The sequence below is a fragment of the Apodemus sylvaticus genome, chromosome 10, assembly GCF_947179515.1.
Source record: "Apodemus sylvaticus chromosome 10, mApoSyl1.1, whole genome shotgun sequence".
In the NCBI taxonomy this organism is placed as follows: Eukaryota; Metazoa; Chordata; class Mammalia; order Rodentia; family Muridae; genus Apodemus; species Apodemus sylvaticus.
The window spans coordinates 92,937,916-92,962,243 of NC_067481.1; the positions used below are offsets into that span (position 1 = coordinate 92,937,916).

A 24,328-nucleotide genomic window follows, 5' to 3' on the forward strand; every position below is an offset into this window, starting at 1 on the left:
AAAAAGGAACTTCAAAGTCTAGGCTTGCTCATGCTAAATGATGGGGCAGCATGACTAAGGAGCATCCATGATGTCGCTGCACTTTATAAAGAAGACATTCTCCAGCTCTGACAGGAAAGTAGTTAAGGTGGTGGTGGTGGTGGTGGTGGTGGTGGCAGCAGCAGCAGCAGCAGCAGCTATCACCAGGTGGGGATGTACACTGCATGAGAGGGGAGCAGACAGGGGCTTGTCTCTCAAGAGAACTAAGTCATACAGAAAGTAGAAAATACTCATTTAGCAAATGTTCTTTTCTGAGATTAAGAAACATAAAAATAAACCAAGACACAAACTACCACCAGCTTAAGATATAAAAATAAAAATAAAAAAACAACAAGAGGAAAGCTATTTTTTTTACTATAATAAAAAAGGAAAACAAAAGTCTCTCTTCAGGTGGTCCCCTGCTACTAGAGACAAGGAGACTATGCCCCTTTGTCATCAGGACGCCAAACCTACCGTGTGGTAGTGTTATGTTTGCACCATCAATGATTGCCTGTGCCAGTTCATGATCATTGCTTTCAAAAGCATGTGCAGCAGCCTTCAAGGCATCCCAGATCTCTTTCCGGCCTTCAAAAGCTGGTGCAGTGTCCCAGAATTCATCCCTCTTGCTGCGCAGTTGTCCATCTGTCATGGGATAGTCGCTTTTCCATTTTGGTTTCTCCTTTTTCAAAGGCTGGTTACGACCTAGAGCAACTAAAAAGAAAAAATACTAACATCAATATTTACACATGTGCTCCCTATTCTTTGTAAAAAAAAAAAAAGTTTACATGGTCATATTCCTGTTTTAGATTCTTTTACCATAATTACAGCTAAAGGTTTGCCTATTTTCTGATTTCGGGCTAAAATTCTATTTACCAATCTAGAGCAAATGAATGGAGATAGCTAGCTGCAAGTTTCTTTTCTGCATTTTTTTTCTTCATTGAGACAGGGTTTTGCACTGTAGCCCTGGCTAGCTTCCAACTCATAGCAATCCTTCTGTTTTAGTCTCCCAAGTGCTAGGATTATAGGTATGAGCCACTGCACCAAGCTGCATAATTTTTAGTAAATCAATAGCTCTTTTCCAATCAGTATATTTCCAAAGGATGATTAAAAATAATTACGGAGCAGGGCAGTGGTGGCGCACGCCTTTAATCCCAGCACTTGGGAGGCAGGGGCAGGTGGATTTCTGAGTTTGAGGCCAGCCTGGTCTACAGAGTGAGTTCCAAGACAGCCAAGGCTACACAGAGAAACCCTGTCTCGAAAAACAAAACAAAAAAATTACGGGCTGGGTGATGGTGGTATAGTACTAGGACAGCCAGGAGTTACATAGAGAAACTCATCTCGGAAAAACCCAAAACAAACCAATCAACCAACCAATCAACCAACCAATCAATCAGTCAATCAATCACAGGAAGCTAGGGAGATGGTTTAGTCAGGGAAATGCCTGGGTTACCAGCAGGAGACAGAGACAGGCAGATTTCTGGAGTTCATTGGCCAGCCAGGCTGGACAAAGGAACAAACTTCACATTCAGTGAGAGATCCCATAATAAATGAACACACACACACACACACACACACACACACACACACACACACACACACACACACAGAATTAAACTGTGGGCTGAGACCATAGCTTAGCTGGTGAAGCTCTTGCTCGGCAAGCATGAGGACCCAAATTCAATCCCCATGCATGATCCACATAAAACAAAAGGCTGGGTGTGGATGGCACATTTGTAATTCCAGATCTGGGGAGGTAGAGACAAGAAAGTAAGTCCTGGGAGTTCACTGCCACCTAGCCAAGTCTACTTGGTGAGTTCCAAACTAATGAGAGTCCTATGGTAACAAAGAAGATGATGGCTCCTGAGGCTGACCTCTGGTCTCCTCAAGCACACACATTAACCTTGCCTCATAAACAAGCATACACACATGCAGGTGAATCTCTTGAGTTCACGGCCAGCCTGGTCTATATAGCAGTGTTCCAGGATACCAAGGCCTACAAAGAGATATCCCGTCTCAACAAACAAACAAACAAACAACAACAATAAAGTATCTGTAACAAATGTGCCACTCTGGTGAAAGGTGTGTACAATGGGTAATTATGAACAACTCCAGAAAAAGAATATGGCAATTTTCTAGACAAAATTTCTATTTTGTTCATTAAAACATGTATGTGCGCGCACACACACATACATGCACATATACCAGCAGCCAAAAAGAGTTAAGTATTTCATCAAACTAACAAGGTCAAAATATGAGTGGCAGATGCTATAACAGAGACACGTGGTAGAGTAAATGATGTGAAATATTTTAATATTAAGATAGTTTGAATATCCTAATACTTTGGACAAGAAATTGGAACTGAGCAAACCCAAACAGGCAAAAGGCTACTTTTCAGTGTTCAAGGGAAACAAACCAGACAACCAAATTCAGGAAGATAACCAATAGAGGACCGGTTCCTCCAGCCCAGAGAGCTCAGAATACCATCCTCTGAAACTCAAACAAGAGCTACTTTGTAAAGGGATGTACAAAGGGATGAAATTCTTTTTTCTTTTTCCTTCCTTCCTTCTCTCCCTCCCCCCCCCCCCCTCTATCTTGGAACCAGGAATCAAACAGGTAATATCAGGTCAATGAATAAATTCTCAACCACAAAAACACTAAGAATAGCAATGCTAGGAGGAAGAATTGGCGCACACTTTCAATCCAAGCACTTGGGAAGCAGAGGTGGTGGATCTCTGAGTTCAAGGCCAGCCTGGTCTACAGAGCTAGTTCCAGGATAGTCAGGACTAAACAGAGAAACTGTCTTTAAAAAGCAAAAGATAAAGACGAAAGCTCTGTCCTGGAATAGATAAAGACTTTAAAAGAACAGCAATGCGGTATTTTAGTGTCAATCCAAGAAGAGGAAAAGGACAAAGGTCACTCTCTTTGGTACAAGTCTCCTTAGAAAATGTTACACATGGAGTAGAGAGATGGCTCAGGGGTTAAGAGCACTGGCTGTTCTTCCAGAGGTCCTGAATTCAGCAACTACATGGCGGCTCACAACCACTTGGAATGGGCTCTGATGCCCTCTTCTGGTGTGTCTGAAGACAGCTACAGTATACTCATATACACAAAATAAATAATTTGAAAGAAAGAGAGAGAGAGAGAGAAGGAAAGAAGGAGAGAAGGAGAGAAGGAAAGAAAGGAAAGAAAGGAAAGAAAGGAAAGAAGGTAGGAAGGAAGGAAGGAAGGAAGGAAGGAAGGAAAGAAAGAAAGAAAGAAAGAAAGAAAGAAAGAAAGAAAGAAAGAAAGAAAGAAAGAAAGAAAGAGAGAAAGAGAGAAAGAGAGAAAGAGAGAAAGAGAGAAAGAGAGAAAGAGAGAAAATGCTACACAGCAACCTGTTAGAACAAGTCTCAGGTAATCCCCACACCCAGGCACTTTCATAGCCTACACGATCACTGATCTGTTCTGTATGGGCCACACTGACTTATATAGCCACTCCTGCCTATGGTCTGTAGTTTATACAGTGTCAGGCATAAGAAAGTTTAATACAAGTAAAAGGAAATTAAATCCTGATGAAAGGATAAAAACTGCAAGGGAAGAGTAGGTGGGTAATAAATGACAGTACAGGAGGGAAGCAGAGATGTATACATCAAAATTCATTGTTCCATGTTTAATTGAGCAAAGAATTTCTATTTTAAAAATTCTAAAATAGCTCAAAAGTATGCATAAAGTTAAGGATGCCCTTATGGTCCAGGCTAATACACATAAAATGACTCTAGCCCCTGGGAAGTCTCAACTCTTCCCAGGCTACATTCCTATATGACAGGGCTAACTAATATGGTAAATATATTGGGTTTGACACCTAAATTGAAAAAAAAATCTTTTTACTAAGTCTGACCATTGTTCTCAAGGCCAAACATAACAGGCCTCTCTAATCTCCCCTACAAAACTTCATCACTGACACATGATGATGTTTTGGCCTTCTAACTTGTAATGAAAAGCAGGCAAGTCTAAAAGGATGGGTTTAACAGAGTAGAAAACCTATCCATTTAGTAGCATGGCTGGAAACAAAAATCCAAGTCTCCTTATGTAATCAACCTATGAGGTTTAATTCAAATGTGAACAATTCAATCTGTAGTAATGACTTTCCTCTACATTTTGCAAATAATACTGGAAAGTAAAGCTAAAGCACTACTCAAAAAGCTGTCTAAACTATATCCAATAACCACAATCTACCCACAGGTTCCATCACAGTGAAATGCACATGTAAATTTCATTTTCTGCTTTGTTATCCTCTACATGAGTATATATGCTCAACACTCAGTTTACTGAGCAAGAAATGGAAAAGCAGGACATGGTTACAAGAGAGTAGACTCAGCTTGCCATCCGGCTTGGATAATGCATCAGGCCGACCTGAGCAGTTCAAGTCTTTCACATATTTTAAATATTCTAAACATGTCACTTGCTGTAGTTTCTCTTGTCACTGTGAGAGATTCAACAAAAACTCTACAATCTCACTACCTAATATGAGTAACTCAAAGAGAGAGAGCTCAAACTGGGTATGGTGGCACCTCCTGGCTGAGACAGGAGGATAGCAAATTTGCCTAAGCAACACAGCAAGACTCCATTACAAAAAGGAAGCTCTAGCTGGGTATGGGGGTGTGGCAGCTCACACCTTTAATCAGAGGCCACCCTGGTCTACAAAGCCAGGTCTAGAACAGCCAGGGCTACACAAAGAAACTCTGTCTTAAACCCTACCTCCCATCCCACCCCCCAAAAAAACCAAAAAACAAAAAAGGAAGCTCTCAAATACAGAAAGTCAACAGAAAAATAAATAAAACAAAATTTACATGTGGAATACTTTCCTTATCTATGAGGTAGCCTTATTTCTGTGGCTTTTATTTATTCTAAGCCCAAGAACAGTCAGTGTCTGTCTGTCTGTCTGTCTGTCTGTCTGTCTGTCTCTCTCTCTCTCTCTCTCTCTCTCTCTCTCTCTCTCTCACACACACACACACACAATTACACACACACAAAATGCTACATTTATACTAGTTAAGGTAACCATCATTCTGAATGAATGTATTTTAAACTTATATTGTTAAAAGTTCCATGGTATTTCCTCTGCAGAAATAAATAAAACAGAAATAAGGCTCCCTGAAAACAAGAAATAGGCTTGTCTTATTTCCCTCTAGGCTTCTGAACCATAAACATGCGTATATGTATCACTTGAGTGTAGGACAAACATTATGAAACTGACCAAATCTTTGTGGCATTATTATTTTGGAAAAGTCATGTTTAATTTTTTACATGCATGAGTATTTTACCTGCATTAATGTGCATCATGTGTGAGCAGTGCCCACAGAGGCTAGAAGAGAGTGTTGGAGCCCCTGAAACTGAAGTTACAGTCAGTTGTGAGTGTCCATGTGGGTGCTGAGAATTGAGCACAAGTCCTCTGGTAGAACAGCCAGTGCCTTTAACCATATAACCACCTTTCTAGCCCTAGAATAGAATTTCTACTGAACTATTTGACCTTAAAATTTTCATGCTGGGTTCAATAGAGCACCAAAACAAGTTTGTTTTTCTTTCTTTGTTTGTTTTTTTTTTTTTAAGCTTCATGACAACTTTAATCAGGGTTACTGCCTAATGTTTCTTTAGTTAAATAAATTGGGAAAAAATAAGCTTTTAGCAAATTAATTCAAACTATCCTCTCAGTAAAACATGAAAATGAGGGCTGGAGAGATGGCTTAGTGGTTAAGAGCATCAACTGCTCTTTTGAAGGTCCTGAGTTCAAATTCTAGCACCTACAATGGTGGTTCACAACCATCTGTAACGAGATCTGATGCCCTCTTCTGGAGTGTCTGAAGACAACTACAGTGTTCTCACATATAATAAATAAATAAATCTTTAAAAAAAAAACCCAAACAAACATGAAAATGAGAGCAGTGTGGGTGGTGGTGGCACACACCTTTAATCCCAGCACTTGGGAGGCAGAGGCAGAGGCAGGCGGATTTCTGAGTTTGAGGCCAGCCTGGTCTACAGAGTGAGTTCCAGGACAGCCAGGGCTACACAGAGAAACCCTGTCTCGAAAACAACAACAACAACAACAACAACAAAAACAAAACAAAGGAAAAAGAAAACGAGAGCAGCAAGTGTTCTTGACCACTGAGCTATTTCTTCAGCCCTTTTTCTTGTAAACTGTTACAATTTCCTCTTTCTGTAACAGATTTAACACTAACAGATTGCCTTTCAGAAGAAACTAAGTAGCATATGACCTTAAATTTACTATATAACTAAAAGCATTTTAATGCAAATTCATATAGACATTCTTTTTATAAAAAACAATTATCTTTGGGGGCTGGGAGGATGGCTCAGTAAAGTTCTTGTTTGATGGAGAATTCATGTAAGGAGCTGTGATGTTATAGCCTTCTAATTCTAGTGCTGGAGAGGTAAAGACAGAGGCGGGGGTTACCAGCTAGTCAAGCTGGCCTAACTGGCAAGCCCAGGCCTGAGGAGATGTGAGGGTGGCCTACACACACACACACACACACACACACACACACACACACACACACACACAAGACATGAGAGAGAGAGAGAGAGAGAGAGAGAGAGAGAGAGAGAGAGAGAGAGAGAGAGAGAGAGAGAGAGAGAGAGAATGAATATGAATATGAATCAGAGAACTTAAAAAGGACTCATGGTTATAATTATTTTCTTGCTTTGGCTCTTCTTTGTAAATCCCTGATTTAATGTTTGGGATTCATTAGATAAAGAAAGAAAATGCCACAAACATAGGCAAGACAAAAATACCAAGATATGAATGACCCTGCCAATATCTGCTGTAACAGACAGAAACCTGTAAAGCATTATGACCTTCCCTAATAAAATGCCTGGGAGGGTGGGGATGACAAGTTAAAGTGATCATAATCGAAAGACAAATTATTGTCTCAAGCAATGTTACATATTTAAAACAATGAGAACCAGGGCAGGGAATTGCTCCTGTAACTGACTAGAGCACCAAAAGCATAAAAACTGAAGGAAAAACTTGTCACTTAAGAACTAAGGACAGTGTAGAACTCTTGACAGCAGATTTTGTCACCCTTCCAGAGCTGGCAGTCAGGAACTATGATCCCAAAGGTTGCAAGACGGGAAGGACCTTGGCAGCACCTAGGTCTTACTCAGTCCTATGAGCTACCTAGTAGCTCAGCAACACTAATTTCAGAGTCTCAATGAATATGAAACAGGTGGGTTTTTTTTATTTTTTGTTTTGTTTTTTACCTTATTTGTTTATTTTTGGTTTTTGAGACAGGATTTCTCTACATGGCCTTAGTTGTCCTGGAACTCACTATGTAGACCAGATTGGCCTTGAACTCATAGAGACCTGCCTGCCTCTGCTTTCCAGGTGCTGGAATCAAATGCAAGCGCCACCAAAACCAGGTTGCTTATATTTTTATTAATGTTATTATAAACAAAGATTAAAGAGAAAGAAAAAGCTGGGCGGTGATGGCACACACCTTTAATCTCAGCACTTGGGAGACAGAGGCAGGCCTGGTCTACAGAGTGAGTTCCAGCACAGCCAGAGCTACACAGAGAGACCCTGTCTTGAAAAAACCAAAAACCATAAGAGAGAGAGAGAGAGAGAGAGAGAGAGAGAGAGAGAGAGAGAGAGAGAGAGAGAGAGGGAGAAAGAAAACATTAAAAACAGGAAACCTCATTAATTCTTGTTTGGAAATATCAATGTAAGTCATAACCAAAAGATGCTCAAAAATACTTTTTATCTAGGCCTGCAGTGACAACCTAGTAGAGCTAGGGAAAGCTGAGCTCCTGAGCTTAGTTCTAAGTGTCATTACTCATTTAAAGCAAACACAGCTTCTTAGAGAAACACCTATTTTTAGGCACAAACCAAAGAAAGTTAAATCAAGCCATGGCATCTTAGTAACATTAATATGTTATTAGTATTAGATGTTTATATTTTACACACATATAAAACTATAGAAACCCAAACTCTGTGGGTAGTAAGACATGAATGTAAAGCTTAGAGCACTGAGCTCTGATCCTGTAATCACTTTAGTGTCTCATTGTTATCAACTGCTTGCATCCCCTTGAATTCCTGTGTAAAGCATATTATTGGAGGAAGAGCTGTTAGAGGGAATGAGTTCATGATAATGAGACCCTCAGATGGGGTTATGAGAAAGAGATGTGCTGGGAGTTGGTAGCACCTTTAATTCTAGCACTTGGGATATGGAGGCAGGCAGATCTCTATGAGTTTGAAGTCAGCCTGGTCTACTGAGCAAGGTCCAGGATAGCCAAGGCTACACAGAAAAAAACATGTCTTGAAAAAACAGAGGATGAGCTGGGCTGTGGTGGCGCACACTTATAATACCAGCACTCTGATTTCTGAGTTCAAGGCCAGCTTGGTCTACAGAGTGAGTTCCAGGACAGCCAGGACTATACAGAGAAACCCTGTCTCGAAAAAACCAAATCCAAAAAACCATAAGAAAGAAAGAAACAAGAAAGAAAGAGAGAGAGAGAGAGAGAGAGAGAGAGAGAGAGAGAGAACGAAAGAACGAACAGAGGATGAAAAAGAGAGGGGGGAGGGAGGGAAGGGAAAGGGAGAGGGAGGGGATGATATCACTCTACCATAAGAGAACATATAGAAGGCAGTTTTGTGGGCACCAAGAGGGACCTTACAAATCGTCAATCAGTTTACCATCTTGATACTGGAAATCCTGACTTCAAGAATTGTAAGAAATAAATTTCAGTAATCACCTAGTCCACAGTATTCTGTTATAGCAACCTGACCTGTCTAGCACAGACCCTGCCACAGAAGCAGGGCACTGTTGTAACTAATACCTAAAATCAAAGAAGTGAAGGGCCTTGCATTCAGGAGGCAGAGGCAGGTTGATCTCTGACTTCCAGGCCAGCCTGGTTTACAAAGTGAGTTCCAGGATGGGGAGAACTACACAGAGAAACCCTGTCTCAAAAAACAAAACAAAACAAAACAAACAAAAAACCAAACCTAACAAAACCCCCCAAAGATAGCAGCAGCAGCAAGCAGCAAGGGGATAAGAACTAGAGACTGGGAAGAGGGTGAACCAGCATTGCCACTGTTTTAAAAGGCCTAAGAAAATCAACATACAATAAGGATGGGTGTTTCGGCTCATAGTTTTGGAGGTTTCAGCCTAGATCCTTTGTGCATGTGAACAGACCCAAACATCATCCTAGTGATCAAGTCTTTAAGATGTGTGACTTTAAGAGGTCATTTAAGCTCTAAACTATAGCAAGAATTTTACAGATACATGCTAGAAAAAGCCAATATTGCTGAGAAGGGACTGCTAAAGGCAGTTGTGCAGTGTTCTAGCAGACAAGAGGGGCTGATAACATAGCTCAGCAGGTAAAGGTGACTGTTGGATCCCTGAGACCTATATGGTAGAAAGAATACACACACACACACACACACACACACACACACACACACACACACAGCTCGAGAGAGAGGGAGAGAGCGAGAGAGACAGAAACACACACACAGAGCAAATAAATGTACTAAAATTTTAAAAGAAAGGAGGAAAATCTAACATTTTCCAAGTTCAAGAGAAAGTATAGTCATGAAAAGGATAATGGAAACATGGAAAGTAAAAGCTACTGTAATGACAACTCAAATAGAAACAAGGAATCTGTTATTGGACTGGAACAAAGGTGATCCTGTTATCAAGTGGCAAAAACCTTGGCTGAACTATGTTCGTACTTTAGTGAACTGGTTATTTACCTAAGGTGACTTGGCACATGTATGAGCTAAAGCAATTTCTGAACCCAGTGCTGAGAGAACAGCTTGATCTCCTTTGACTAACTGCAGGGAGAGAGACCAGCAAAAAGGGATCCGAACTCAGAGAATTTACCAAACTTACTGCACTCAACACTCATTACAAAAACAAATGGGGGGGAGGGATAGAAACTACACACAAACATAACAGCTCAACTTTCAATAAGCCAGGCAGCCTGTATGAAGTCTCAAGTTTCTATTTATGTATAGCTTTTAGGTCAGTGTCTAATCTCCTGCATATTCTTATGTTCAATGAGCAATAAAACAGGCCCAACAATAAGAGCCCAGCAACAGAAGGGAACTATGGGTAAATACTCTCAGTGGGATAAAACTTATTTAGAACAAAGACTAAATAACTCAGTAACAATACTTTGAAGGGTGATTAATTTTACTTAGTAAACTGCAAGATTACCTTCTCACTCTCACAGTTCTTTTTTGGTTGGTTGGTTGGTTTGTTTTTTTTTTTTTTTTTGAGACAGGGTTTCTCCGTGTAGCCTTGGGTGTCCTAGAACTTGCACTGTAGACCAGGCTGACCTTGAACTCAAAAGATCAGCCAGACTCTACCTCTGGGAGTACCAGGATTAAAGGTGTGTGCTACCACACCCAGCTTCCTCCCAGTTCTTACTGTTAAAATATCCTTGGACATCTGGTATAAGCCAAAATGTAAGCACACTGAAGTTCATGTTTCTCACAGATTGTAGCAGAAATCTAGACAAAATGCAAAAGCAACTAACTGGAGGTTAGCGGATAATGGAGAAAAGCTGCTGATAGTGACAGACAGGAGCTAAACTTAAAGAAGCACCCTCACTGGGCCAGTTATTCTTCCATTTGTGATTTATTTTTTTCTCTCAGATTTGATAGTGTCCATATGACACTTCTATGGCAGTCAGACACACCAGAAGAGGGCATCTGATTCCATTACAGATGGTTGTGAGCCACCAAGTGGTTGCTGGGAATTGAACTCAGGACCTCTGGAAGAGCAGCCAGTGCTCTTAACCCATATCTCCAGCTCTGGAAAGGAATTCTTAGAAACAGAAATGAAGGGCTGGCAAGAGAGCTCAGCATAAGAGTGAGGACTTAAACTTGGATTCCCAGAACCCATGTTAAGAGTCTGGGGCATATCTCTGTAACCCTAATTCTTGGGAGGCTGAGACAGGAGGACTCCAGGGGCTCACTGGCAGCCAGTTTAGCATAAACAGGAAACTGCATATTTAGTGGGAGATCACATTTCTATTTAAGAGACAAGATCTCATTTAGCTCATGCTAACCTCTCAACTTGGCATGTTGTCAACCTTCTGGTCCTCCTTCTTGTAGCTCCTAAATGCTGGGACTACAGTAGTCAATATCATGCTTGATTTAAACAGCACTGGGGATTAAACCCAGGGCTTTGTGCATGCTGGATAAGTACTCTGGATAAGTGCTCTATCTATATAGACCAACTGAGCAACATTCCCAGTCAGAGACCTTATCTTAATAAGATGAAGTGACCAAGAAAAACATTCGGATGTCAGCCTCTGGCCTCAAGCATACTGCACACTGGCTCAGTTTTAGTGCACATGTGCACATACCACACCCACATCCATACTTGACAGTGGGGAAGTGGAGAGATGGCCACTAAAAACATAGTAGAAAAACCTGGTTTTGAGACAAAGCAACCAGGGGAAAAAAATAATACAACATGAAGAAAGTGAGGTTATTTCTTCTCGTTCCTTTTTTTTTGCCACTTTCTTTTATCATGTTACCCTAAAAGGCAACACTGGTTACATGAAGTAGGGGTAATGCTTGAAACAGCACAGAGGAATCTTTCCACTTTAAAGGTAGATTACACTGAGATGGATGGATAGATGGATGATAGTACTCCACAGTACAAACAGCTGGAGAATAACCTAAAACTCCGAGTTTGAGTTAAGCCAAACTTCGATTCACCTCTGACCTGCACAGGCACTGGCCACAAGGCAGCAAAGTAATGGCCCAGATGTAAATACACTAGGGGGTACAGGCTGGTGCAGCCATTAAGCTTAACAAAGGCTTTGAAAAGCAAATGGACATCAAACCGACTAACAGAGAAAGGGCTTAGTCTGAAGCAACCAGGCTGAGGGCTAAAACTATGAAACAAAGCAAAGCAAACTGATTTTCTTCAGGAAATTCAATAAAGACCTAGACTCTCAAATGTTCAAGATGTCCAGGAAACAATCCAGCATTACTTAATACAGAAGAAATATGTGACCAATTTTCAAGAGAAAAGATAAACAAATGGAAAGTTCTGAGATGATCCAGATGTTGAAAGATCAAAGAGTTTAAAAGTTATAATCATGTGTCCATGAGATTAAAAACAAACTGAAATAAAAAGCCCTTCCCTCTTCTTTCTTTTGGTTTCTGAGACAGGTCTCACTATACAGGTCAGACTGTCTCTGAACTCACCATCCTCCTGCACCAAACTTCAGGCACATGCCATTAGGCTTAGCACAAAAAAGAAATAAGTTCTTAGCAGTGAAATAAACTATCCTCAACAAATATATAAGCTCTGGAAATGCAGCACAGTGGTGGCGCACACCTTTAATCCCATCATTTGGGAAGCAGAGGCAGGCGGATTTCTGAGTTTGAGGCCAGCCTGGTCTACAGAGTGAGTTCCAGGACAGCCAGGGCTACACAGAGAAACCCTGTCTGGGGGGTGGGGGTGGGGGTGGGGGTGGTGGACAACGACCCAACTCTGGAAGCGAGGCCTAATGTGCATGCCTTAAATCCTAGCACTTTGGAGGCATCAATAAGTAAATCTCAAAGTTAGGGCTACAGAGTGAGACCTTATTTCATTAAACAGTCAATCAAATAAACAAATCTAGAAATGAAAAATATAATTGTTGTGATCATAAAAGAGAAAGAGGTTTAGAGAATATGGTAGGTGGGGTGGGGGAAGGGGGTACCCCAGTGGGCCCATGCCCAGGCATCCCTCTCCCCCCCACCCCCAGGGACCAGCATAGTATAGAATAGAGTTTATTCAGGGCATAGGATGGGAGTTAAGGGGGTAGTAGAGGCAGAGAAAGGCAGGGAGGGGGAGAGAGTAGAGAAGCAGAGGCCGGCCATGAGCACGTGGAGAGAGGGGGGAGGGGAGGAGAGCCCAAGAAGGGCAGAAGAGAAGCTGAAAGTGAGAGAGGTAAGAGAGAGATGAGTAAGAGAGGGAGGAGGGGGTGAGCAGCCCCCTTTATAGTAGGCCAGGCCTACCTGCCTGTTGCCAGGTAATTGTGGGGTGGAGCTTAGACAGAACCCTAACAATAATATCTAAGACATGAATACCTTATAGAAGAGAGGAGGACTTTCTCTGAATGTTCTCCAATAGAGAAGTGCAGTTGAAAAAATTCTTAGATGTGCAGGACAATTACACAGGGCCACAGCACCCTATCCCATTCCTACCTGACAAGTTAAGGCCAGGGTAAAGTATAAAGGCTAAAATCACAGCCCCATGCTTGCTCTATCTTCAAACTTTTGTATGAGATCAGGGAAACAACTAGCACAGCTGTCAAACATCAACCGGGTCTTGACCTGTGATAGCATAGAGATTAGTCTCTAATATCTACACGGTTAGTTGGATTACATTTTTTTAAATGTATGAGTGCTCTATCTGCATGTATACCTATGTGCCAGAAGAGGGCATCAGCTCCCACTATAGATAGTTGTGAGCCACCATGTGATTGCTGGGGATTGAACTCAGGACCTCTGGAAGTGTTCTTAACCACTGAGCCATCTCTCTAGGTGGGATTATTTAATTTTATATTCTGTAAGAACAGCCTCCAGTTGTCAAAGCAGGCATATCTGTTCAACAGTGACTTCATGGTTTGAGGCAAGGCTTAGATAGAAATCTTGGGGGTTCATTTTTTGAGTTTGAGGCTAGCTTGGTCTATAGAGCAAGTTCCAGGACAGCTGGAGTTACTCAGAGAAACTCTGTCTTGAAAAAACAAAAACAAAAATAAACAAAAGCAATCTTGGGGGTTCTTTTTGCCTTTCCACTCCAGAGTTCTCTCTGAAGAACATCAAGCAGGCATGTGGTGAGAGATGCATATTGGATGAATGTAAAGAAAATATAAGACTGTAAAGAAAATATAAGGTGTATTTTGCTTGCTTCTTCTGGCTAATAAGAAAGTCCTGTGTTTTATGATGGGGTATCTGATAGGACTGACTTGAAGCTTTTAGCTAAACTAGACAGGCACGACACTGTACCATGAGGTGTACAATGAGAAGAGGAGAAAGAAATGACTGGCCACCAGACAACTTGTGCAGCACTCACCTGGTTCTCTTCCCTGTCACCACGCTCTGTCCCCTTGCCTTTTCATCTCTCCCATGACAAGGTCAGAAAGTCCCTGCAGTAACCCCTAACCTGGAAGGCAGCCCTGGCAGATGTGTGTTCTCTAGTGATCAGGAAGCCTTTGACTTTGGCCTCAAAACAGACTCTAATGTCTGAGAGCTACTGCAACACACACATGAGTGCAGGCAGGTTGTAGACATCCTATGGAGTAATCTCCTGGCTCTGGAGAGCTTTCAGTAAACACTATTTGAGAAGACTGTTGCTTTGAGCTTGAGGTGATGACAGAGCAGTTGCTAGTGAAATAGAAGTTGCAATCCCTGATCCAAGTTATGCATTCTGCCACAACCACAAGGTATTAAACCATCTTGTCAGTAACAGAGAGCCTTCATCCAACTGGGGTCAGCACTGAACGTGGAGCAGCAAGCCAACACGGCAACCCATACACTAAAGCAAAGAGTTAGTAAGGAAGAATAAAAAGATTAGAGCTTCCTGGGAAAGGTATCTGCTCATTCCTCAGACTTCTTTGGTATTTAAGAGAAGAAAACTGATTTGATCACACTGTTTTTGAGTGGGCAACCACTGTGGAGTCTAGTGCCCTCTGAAACTGTCATGGTGGATGCTAAGGTCACAGCAAACACACAAGTCCCGGCTGGAGGACCCAACCACAGAACTTAAGAGAATATAGTCAAGCTGGGTGAAGTAAGGAAGACACCTATCAAAACCAATTAATCTGGTTCCCCCTCCCCTTTGGATTAGAGGCAGCAATCATTCAGAGGCCATTTCACTGGATGAATCTGGAGTCTGTGGGGGAGGGACACTCAGCTCGCATGTGAACATGGGTCTCACATATCACCGAATCTGTGTCTTGTTCAGAACATCATTTCCAACAAGGATGCCATACTGACATCGAAAACTTCCTTGGGACACTCTGTCTGGAGCAGTCTTGCTCAGAGGGAAATGTCTCAGCTTACCTACAATTTACACATGCCCATAGCTGTAGCAGTCCAGGTCTACTTTGAGAAACCTTGGTTTTTATTACCCCAGTACTGTATGGGTATGGTAAGCACAGACAGACAGACAGAGGGGGCTAGAGAGATGGCTCAGCGGTTAAGAGCACTGACTGCTCTTCCGAAGGTCCTGAGTTCAATTTCCAGCAACCACATGGTGGCTCACAACCATCTGTAATGAGATCTGACGCCCTCTTCTGGTGTGTCTGAAGACAGCTACAGTATACTTACATATCAATCTTAAAAAAAAAAAAGAGAAACAGAGAGAGAGAGAGAGAGAGAGAGAGAGAGAGAGAAACAGTTGCTACCATCTCACAATCTTCACCAAGTACACTTTAGTTATTTTTAAATCCTGAAATCTACTTCTAGTTAAGATTAATTCAAATACCTCGTTTTCATTTTATATCTTTTGTTTATTGTTTTAAAAACATATTAGCACACAGTATATATATTTAAATTATCACATAAAGTAGAAAACAGACTGTTAGAGAGGAGGAGGTTTAAAGGGAAAGGGGAACAGGAGAAGCTGATGGATGGCTGGGATGGTAGTGTACACCTAAAACCACAGCCCTCTGGAAGCAGACATACTGGTGGACCCCTGTGAGGTAGTATGAAGCCACCATGGTCTACACACTGAGTTCCAGGATAGCCAGGGACATAGAGTGGGATTCTGACTCAGGGCAGGAGGAGTTGATAGAAGAACCATCAAGATGGCTCACCAAATAAAAGTACTTACTGCCAAGCTTAATCTGCATTTGACCCCCAGAAGCCATGTGAAAATGAACAGAGAGAACGAGTCCCACAATACTGTTCTCTTATTTGCATGGTCCACATACATGGATACAGAATGGGATTATCAGTCTGATACTTAGCTATTTAACATGGTTTATCTTCTAACCTCTGATTTCTAAACAAAGTCTACTGTCACTTGATACATTTACACAAAGTTCTAATTTTTTTTTAAGGGAAAAAACTCCCCAAAAAACATTAAAAATGAAAAAAACAAAATCCTGAACATCTGTGGCTTGGGACTGTAGTTTGGTGGTAGAAAGTGCTTTTAACATGCATAAGGCCCTAGATTTGAGCCACAGCACAGGGGATGGAGGAAGAGTTCTGTATGTATAGCACTGGAAATTCAGACAAGAAAAGATGACATTGGTATTTAAAAGAGGTACATACAGTATAATAACTGAGACCTCCCATGTGTGAGACACATTTAGTGACCCCAAAGGAAAACCTAAAACTCACAAGCAGAGCGGGGCAGATACTGAGCAGCTAAGAGAACCCTTGCTCTTCAGAGCACTGCATGCTGCCTCACAACCACAGGGAATGTCTCTCCTAGGGAATCTGATACCCTCTTCTGGCCTCCATGAGCATTAGGCATGTGTGTGGTTGGTGCACAGGCACACATATGCATGAAACACTTATACACATAAAATAAATAAAAACTAAGAAAAAAAACTACAAACACACACACCATAGTCAAACTACTGAAAACTAAAGCAGAAGAACTCTTGAAGTAACTACAACAAAGCCATGTCCTTAACAACGACTCAAGTGACATGGACTTTGTTTAGGAGCCAGAGGTTAGAGGTAAGACAGTGTTATATCGTTGGGTATTAAACTGCCAAACTCGCCAGGAGATGGTGGCGCACGCCTTCAATCCCAGCACTTGGGAGGCAGAGGCAGGTGGATTTCTGAGTTTGAGGCTAGCCTGGTCTACAGAGTGAGTTCTAGGACAGCCAGGGCTATACAGAGAAACCCTATCTCGAAAAACCAAAAAAAAAAAAAAAAAAAAAAGCCAAACTCAAAATCTGCATCCAGTGAAACTACGTTCTTATTTACACAAAAGGGGGAAAATGTTGGTCTGTTGATATATATACAAATGCTAAGTTCTGAACCCTAAGATCTGGTGGCTGTCCAGACAAGTGCATCCTTGCTTGTTGTGTAAATCTTGCTCCCTAATGTAAAGCTATTGGTTAATAAAAGGCTAGAGCCTATGATTGGGTAGTAGAGAGAGAAAGGTTTGAAACCTGAGAATCAAGTGAGGGGGTCTGGAGAGAGACCAGGGGGAGAAGGAAAGAGAAGACAGAGAGGAGGGGGCCCGCCATGAGGCAGGCTGATGGAGCAAAAGCAGCCTGAGCAAGACTCAAACAGCAACTCACAAGGAGTATGTAGTTTGAATATAGGTGAGAATAGCATAGAACCTGACCAAGCTAGGCTTACAGCTTGTAAATAAAATACCAGGTCTTTATGTCTTCTATATGGCTAGCTAGAATAAATATTTCATTAACACAAAAGCACTGACTACTCTTAAGGAGGACTATAGTTTGGTTCCATGCAGCCACTTGGCAGCTTACAACTGCCAAGTTGCCTATAACTCCAGTTCCAGGGGTATGACACCTTCCTCTGGCCGCCAAGGGCACCACATCCTATATAACATACTTGCACACCAATACTTACAATCATAAAACAAAAATAAGTAAGTCAGTATCTAAATCTCCTTAGAGTATAATTAAGTGATATCACCAGGAAAACAAAGAACTTCCAGAAATCCCCTGGTCCAGAATGCAATGAAGGCACTGGCAAAGCTGTCAGAATAAACTTCTTCAAGACTCTGATTAGCTAGAGACTTGGGCCAACATGTGTATTCTTTCTTATAAGAGCAGCTGAATCAGTGGGCACTAGGGCTCTTACATCATGCCCTTGACTCTGCTTCTCTCAGTGCATGGAGACTGCAGTAAAAGGTGTGAATCAGAAGATGACTTCTTTCTAGGTACTACTTACAGTGAATTGTCATGATTTATTTAGCTTATCTGGAAGTTCATAACATAACGCCAGTTATGAAGTTTCTTTTCTTTTTTTTTTTTTTTTTTTTTTTGGTTTTTTGGATTTGGTTTTTTTTTTTAGAGACAGGGTTTCTCTGTATAGCCCTGGCTGTCCTGGAACTCACTCTGTAGACCAGGCTGGCCTCGAACTCAGAAATCTGCCTGCCTCTGCCTCCTAGAGTCCTGGGATTACAGGCGTGCACCACCACCACCCGGCTAGTTATGAAGTTTCTTTAGTGTCTTTCCTGAGATCTCTCCTGTGAGAGCAACTTTTGTCTCTGGAGACATCTGTCAAAAATAAACAGAAGCTGAAGGTGCAGTTCAGCGGTAGACCACTTGCCTCACATATGTGAAGTCTTGGGTTTGAAAATAAAAAGGCAGCAGTTGTTTAACATTACACCTGTTAGAGACATGAAACATTTAGGTCAAATAAGAGGCGAGTTGCCATACATGGAGGTGTAAATCTGTAATCCCTGCACTCAACTGTCCAAGACATGATGCAATTGAATGTGAGGCCTGCTTGGGCTTGTACAGCCAGACTCTATCTATTCTATCTTCAAATAATAACCACCCCCCCAAATTAACTAATGATAGGGAATCAGCAAATCTAAACCTCTACGTGGGACTATAAAGGCCAAACACTGTGTACACCCCCAAGACAGTACAGATACTCAGCAAAGATTAGAAAAAATTGTAAGCCTTTTGACTGGTACTAAGGCTCGAAGAAAGTACAAATGATGGTCTAAGATAGACTTATAAATTACTGGAATTTTAAAGGTTGTAACTCAAAAATAACCCAGAGCCTTTCACTCAAGAATGAGAGAAAGGGGCTGGAGAGATGGCTCAGAGATTAAGAGCACTGTCTATTCTTCCAGAGGTCCTGAGTTCAGCAACCACATGGTGGCTCACAACTGTCTGCAATGGGGATCCGAAGTCGTCTTCTGGTGTGTCTGAAGACAGCAACAGTGTACCCACATACATGAAATAAACAAATCATTAGAAAACAAAGGAGCTGATCTAGCCCCTCGGGTGTGATGTGGAAGCCTCACGGCAGTGTCGCTGTGCTGCCTCTGAAGTCTGGACTTGCCTCAGCAGTGTGGACCCGCTGTCACCTTCGTTTTCTGCCCACAACCATCTGTAATGGGTTCTAATGCCCAATTCTGTTGTGTCTGAAGACAGTGATAATGTCTTCACATATATAAAAATAAATCTTAAAAGAAAAAATAAAGAGAATGAAAGTTGGGCAGTGGTGATGCATGCCTTTAATCCCAGCACGCAGGATGCTGAGGCAGGCAGGTTTCTGAGTTTGAGGCCAGCCTGGTCTATAGAGGCAAGTTCCAGGATAGCCAAGGCTACATAGAGTAACACTGTCTTGAAAAGACAAAACGAAACAAATGAGAAAAAAAAAAAAAGAATGGAAGGATTACTGGTTTCTGGTGTGCCAGAACTACCCAATTACCACATGTGAACTGGTCTGATTTTTAACTATGTGGAAACAGATGCCAACAACGAGTCCCAGTAAGATGAACATATCCAGTCCAGAAGGTAAACAATAGCCTAACTTGTTCAACCAAGAAGGTACCATTGGTGTGTTCCAAACAGCACCTTACAATAGCAAGGCAAGAGAAGTATGACCACTGAGTACATGTTGAATAATAAAGGGTGGGAAATCACACTCCTCCCCCCACCACAACAAGCCATGCTGAGGGACTGAGAAATTGCAAAAAAGGGCTGACAGCCACTGGTGACTGAGCACAAACTCAACCCAGGACACTGCATCAACAAATAGTTTGAGCTTGAATTGGGACTGCGAACCACACCTCCCTCCCTTCCCTCCCCTCCCAATCTCCTCTGCAGTTCCCTGCATAAAGCATCACTGGGAGGAGTTAAAAGTCCATCTCACTAAGAAAGAACTGTGGATTAATGCTATGATATGCTTTTATCTACTATTACTTTTCAAATGTTTTAAAACCTTCAATCCTGAATAAATGTGTCTATGTGGTGTTGGCTCCACTTCTGTGTTGCCTGAGTTTTATAAGCACTTGTCTCTGTGCCCACCAACAATGTACACTCCTATTCTTGCTCTCTACAAGCCCTGGCCTTTCCCTTCCCTTTCCACTTCAGCCCTCCCCATTTCCTCTGTTTTGAGCTTTCAACTGTAGTACTCCAATCTACCTGTCAATTCTGTGATTCTAGCATCACCCTACTGCTCTCCATCTGCGTCCCTTTATGACTTTTCCTCTCAGATGACAGAGCACTACCTGTTCTTATTCCAACCTCACCCCTTCCATTCCTAGCTTTAGTAGTTCACATCAGTACTGCCAGAGCACACAGATTTTATACTCCATCCTTACTGCAGGTAAGGTGACTATTTTTAACTGTAACAATATTTGTTCAGTGGGTCCAATCTGTTTCTGTAGTTAATTTGCTACTCCCAGGGTGGTGGTGGAGGTATGCTCTGTTCCCTGGGTATATAAGTTGAGGATTTATTTACTGAATACATTCCATCCCAGCACAGTCACCAGAGAACTGCAAAAATTTCAATACAAATACTGCTAATATAAGAACAAACTGAAACTTGAGAAGTAAAAAGCTCACTAATTCAAATTTGAAACAGTAGAAAGCCTCACCAACAAAATGGATCAAGGAAAAGACAAAAATATCAGGCCTGGAAGACAAGCTAGATCAGCAATTCTCAACCCCTTCGTGGGTTGCAGATCAGACATCCTGCATATCAGATATTTACATTACGATTCATAATTACAGCTATGAAGTAACAAGGAAATAATTTTATGGTAAAGAGTCACAACATGAAGAACTGTATTAAAGGGTTACAGCACTAGGAAGGTTGAGAACCACTAAGCTAGATTAATCCCAGTTCTGCAGCACTGACAGAGACAGACCTACAAGCATCAGCAGCCCGCCTCCTTGTTATTCCCAAGCCTGGGCCAGCACCTCCACTACACAGGCTAGCCACTCCTATGTAGATATGTTGTTTTATATACTTTTAAACCTGGCTTTATTACTAGGTTCTCCTTTAAATTAGCATTTTTTAAATTTACTCTGTGTGCCCCAGTACAGTTGTGAAGATCAGAGGACAACTTGTTGAAATATCTTTTCTCTCCACTGTGTGTGTCCTAAGGATTTAAGCTCAAATCATCAAACTTAATGACAAGAGCTTTTACCTGCTGAGCCATCTCACTAGCCTGACTGCTAGGTTCTTTTTTAATAAAGATGCTTTAATTCCCATGTGAAAAAACTATCCAACTTGTTTTCATAAAGTTAAAATTTTCCAAAAGCCTGACAAAATGTTTCTTACAATGATATGAGCTACCAAATTATTTTGATTATTTTAAAATGCTTTGTTCATATTCTTGGTTTATCAAAGGAAAAAACTAAAAACAACAACAACAACAACAACAAAAACAACAACTTTGCCTTTATTTGCCAGTGATGGTGACACATGCCTTTAATCCCAGGACTTAGGGATGCAGAGGTAGGTGGATCTTTGTGTGTTTGAGCTCAGTCTACAGAATGAGCTCCAGGACACCCAGGACTACAAAGAAACCCGGTCTCAACCCCCTCCCCCCTAAAAAAAACCTCTGCATTTACTGTGTATGGCTGTATATACTACTGGGATATGATTTTTTTTTTAAAAATCTATCTATCTATCTATCTATCTATCTATCTATCTATCTATCTATCTGAGACAAACTCCCAATTTGTTTGAGACAAGGTCTCTCTGCCTATCCATGGCTGTTTAGGAATTCACTTTGCAGACCAAGTTGGCATCAAACCTGTATATGTGCTTGCCAGGCATGCACCACCATGATCAGCTTTTGAATGTGAATGTTTTGCCTGAATAAATGTGTATGCACCATGTGTGTGCCTGATGCCCAAAGAAGACAGAAGAAGGCTTCAGATTCCCTGAAACTGGAGTTACAGGAGGTTGGTCGTGAGCTGCCATGTGGGTGCTGGAACTGAACCTAAGTCCCAGCATGTGTGCTACAGCCCCTGTTATTTTTGTTTAGTTTGGTTGCTTCAACTCTTAATGTTGAATTAAGGATAAGAAAATATTCCTGTCATTTTTACATAGTTTGTTATTGAGATTTACTAAAAATGCCACCTTCTCCCTTAAATGGGAAAGTATGAATAAAATACTGTATGTATGGGACTCCATTAAAAGAACAAAATTAAGCCATGAGAACAGTAACCTTAAGCTAAAGGACAAGTAGTATGCTCAGTAAACTATTGCAAGACACTTTTCAAGTCTAGTCAAAGACATGACAATCAAGAGTCAGGATGCATTCAGAGCACCAGCTAAGACCTCACCCACCCCACCCCACCCCACTTCATATGCTATTTAGCTAACAGTAAAAATATGTATTAAGTATGGAGAACAAAGAAACCCTGAAAGCCACAAGAACTTGACAGTCACAAAGGCAAAGCTATCAAAGTAAAGAATTCTCAGAGAAACCCTGAAGCCCTGTAAAAGAAATAACAAATCAAAGTGTCAGGGTTGGGAGGAAATCTACTTAATATTAGAAAGTTACTGAAGAAGAAATGGAATGAGGAAATAATACAGCCAAGAAAAAATTATTAATTATATAAAATATAAGTATTAAAAATTCCAAATTATACATGTTGACAGAATAAACAAATCTTCCTATAACCTTCCTATAATGTCCACAAGAGGCATTTTCTTCTATAAAAACACACACTGCAATCAGAAGATGGAAAGATATATGAAGTAGTGAAATGAAAGATACAACACACACTTTTACAGCAGATAAAAAGACTCTTAAGATAAACTTTTACAGCCGGCAGTGGTGGCGCCACACCTTTAATCCTAGCACTTGGGAGGCAGAGGCAGGTGGATTTCTGAGTTCAAGGCCAGCCTGGTCTACACTGAGTTCCAGGACAGCCAGGGATACACAGATAAACCCTGTCTCGAAAAACAAAAAAAAAAAAAAAAAAAAAAAGACAAACTTTTACTAAAGATAAGTGAAAAAAAAAATACTGATAGTTGAAGGGAGAAATGGTTCCATGTAGTTTTCTCTGAGACATCATCTTCCTAGGTAGCTCTGGTTGGCATAATCTTACTAGGTAGCCCAAGCTAGCCTCAGACTTCTGACGTTCCTTCTGCTTTCTCTGGTCCTTAGAATTATAGATGTGAGCTAGTGCCCCTGCTTACTGGAGAAACAGTTTTACAGCAAGGCTGGAGGCTGCAAATACTCAATTCTTTTTCAGGTGGGTGAGGGGGAAGGGCGGGCAGGTTCTACTTTGTAGCTCTGGCTGTGCAGGAACTCACTATGTAGACCAGACTGACCCTGAACTCACATAGGTCTACTTGTCTCTGCCTCCTGAATGCTGGGACTAAAGGCATGTGCCACTACACCTGGCTCTTACTTTATTCTTAATAAAATTTTAATAAAACATTGAAACAGAATATTTATTAATAAAGATATAGAATCTAAACACCATAAACTGACAAAACCTAAAAGACACAGCACATTCCATCAAACAACAAAATATATTTTTCTCTCTACCTGCTAAAGTATTCCAGCATGGACTATCTCAATAAGCTACCTTTATAGAATAAGACTCAGTAACGGAAGGGAAACTGGAGAACTTGTAAACCAAAATTAAACACACTGAGTCTGGAGCAATGGCTTGGCAATTAAGAGCTGCGGCTCCTGCAGAAGGACCTGGGTGGGTTCAGCTCCCAGCAGTCATGAGGCAGCCCACAATTATCTCCAACACCAGTTCCAGGGGATCCAATACCCTCTTCTGGCCTCTGAGGACACTGCATGCATGTGGTACTTATATCCTTGCAGGAAAAACCCCGTATACATAAAATAAAAAATAGGCAAAGTATTTAAAATTAACCATATGACCATAGGAATCCATTTAGTCACTGCAATAAAACACCTGAGGCAAACTAACTTTATAAAGAAGTTTGTTTATCTGGGTATGGCAACTTGTGCAGTAAATTCAGAAGAGGGAAGAAGATCATCACAAGTTCAAGGCTAGTCTAGTTTATATAGCTCCAGGCTAGACTGGACTACATTAACACCCTGCCTCATTCACACACATATACACACAATTTATTTAGCTCAGTTTGAGAGATTCAAAAGCATAGCACCAGTGTCATAGCTTAAGTGTCAAACACCAGGAGCACATAAGAGAGATCATACTGAAACCAGGCCAGAGAACAGGTTCAGGGTCAGCAGCCCCAACAGTTCACTTTTAGGAGAAATTTTCTGGGAAACCAACATTCCCTTTCTAGGGAATGACCACCCACTACACCCACCTTTTAAAAGCCCCAAACATGGGACCAAACTCCTAACACAGTAACCTTTGTGGGCCAAGACCGAAG

The 24,328-nt window shown here is 41.4% G+C and overlaps 1 protein-coding gene across 1 annotated transcript in view; it reads right to left on the reverse strand.

The window, feature by feature from the left end:
- Ubtd2 (ubiquitin domain containing 2) overlaps nucleotides 1-24,328 on the reverse strand; it is a 65,839-nt gene that overhangs the window by 18,497 nt on the left and 23,014 nt on the right. Inside the window, exon 2 of the mRNA XM_052196690.1 lies at nucleotides 493-729. Coding sequence (XP_052052650.1) covers nucleotides 493-729 — 237 coding nt within the window. The remainder of the gene's footprint in view (nucleotides 1-492; nucleotides 730-24,328) is intronic.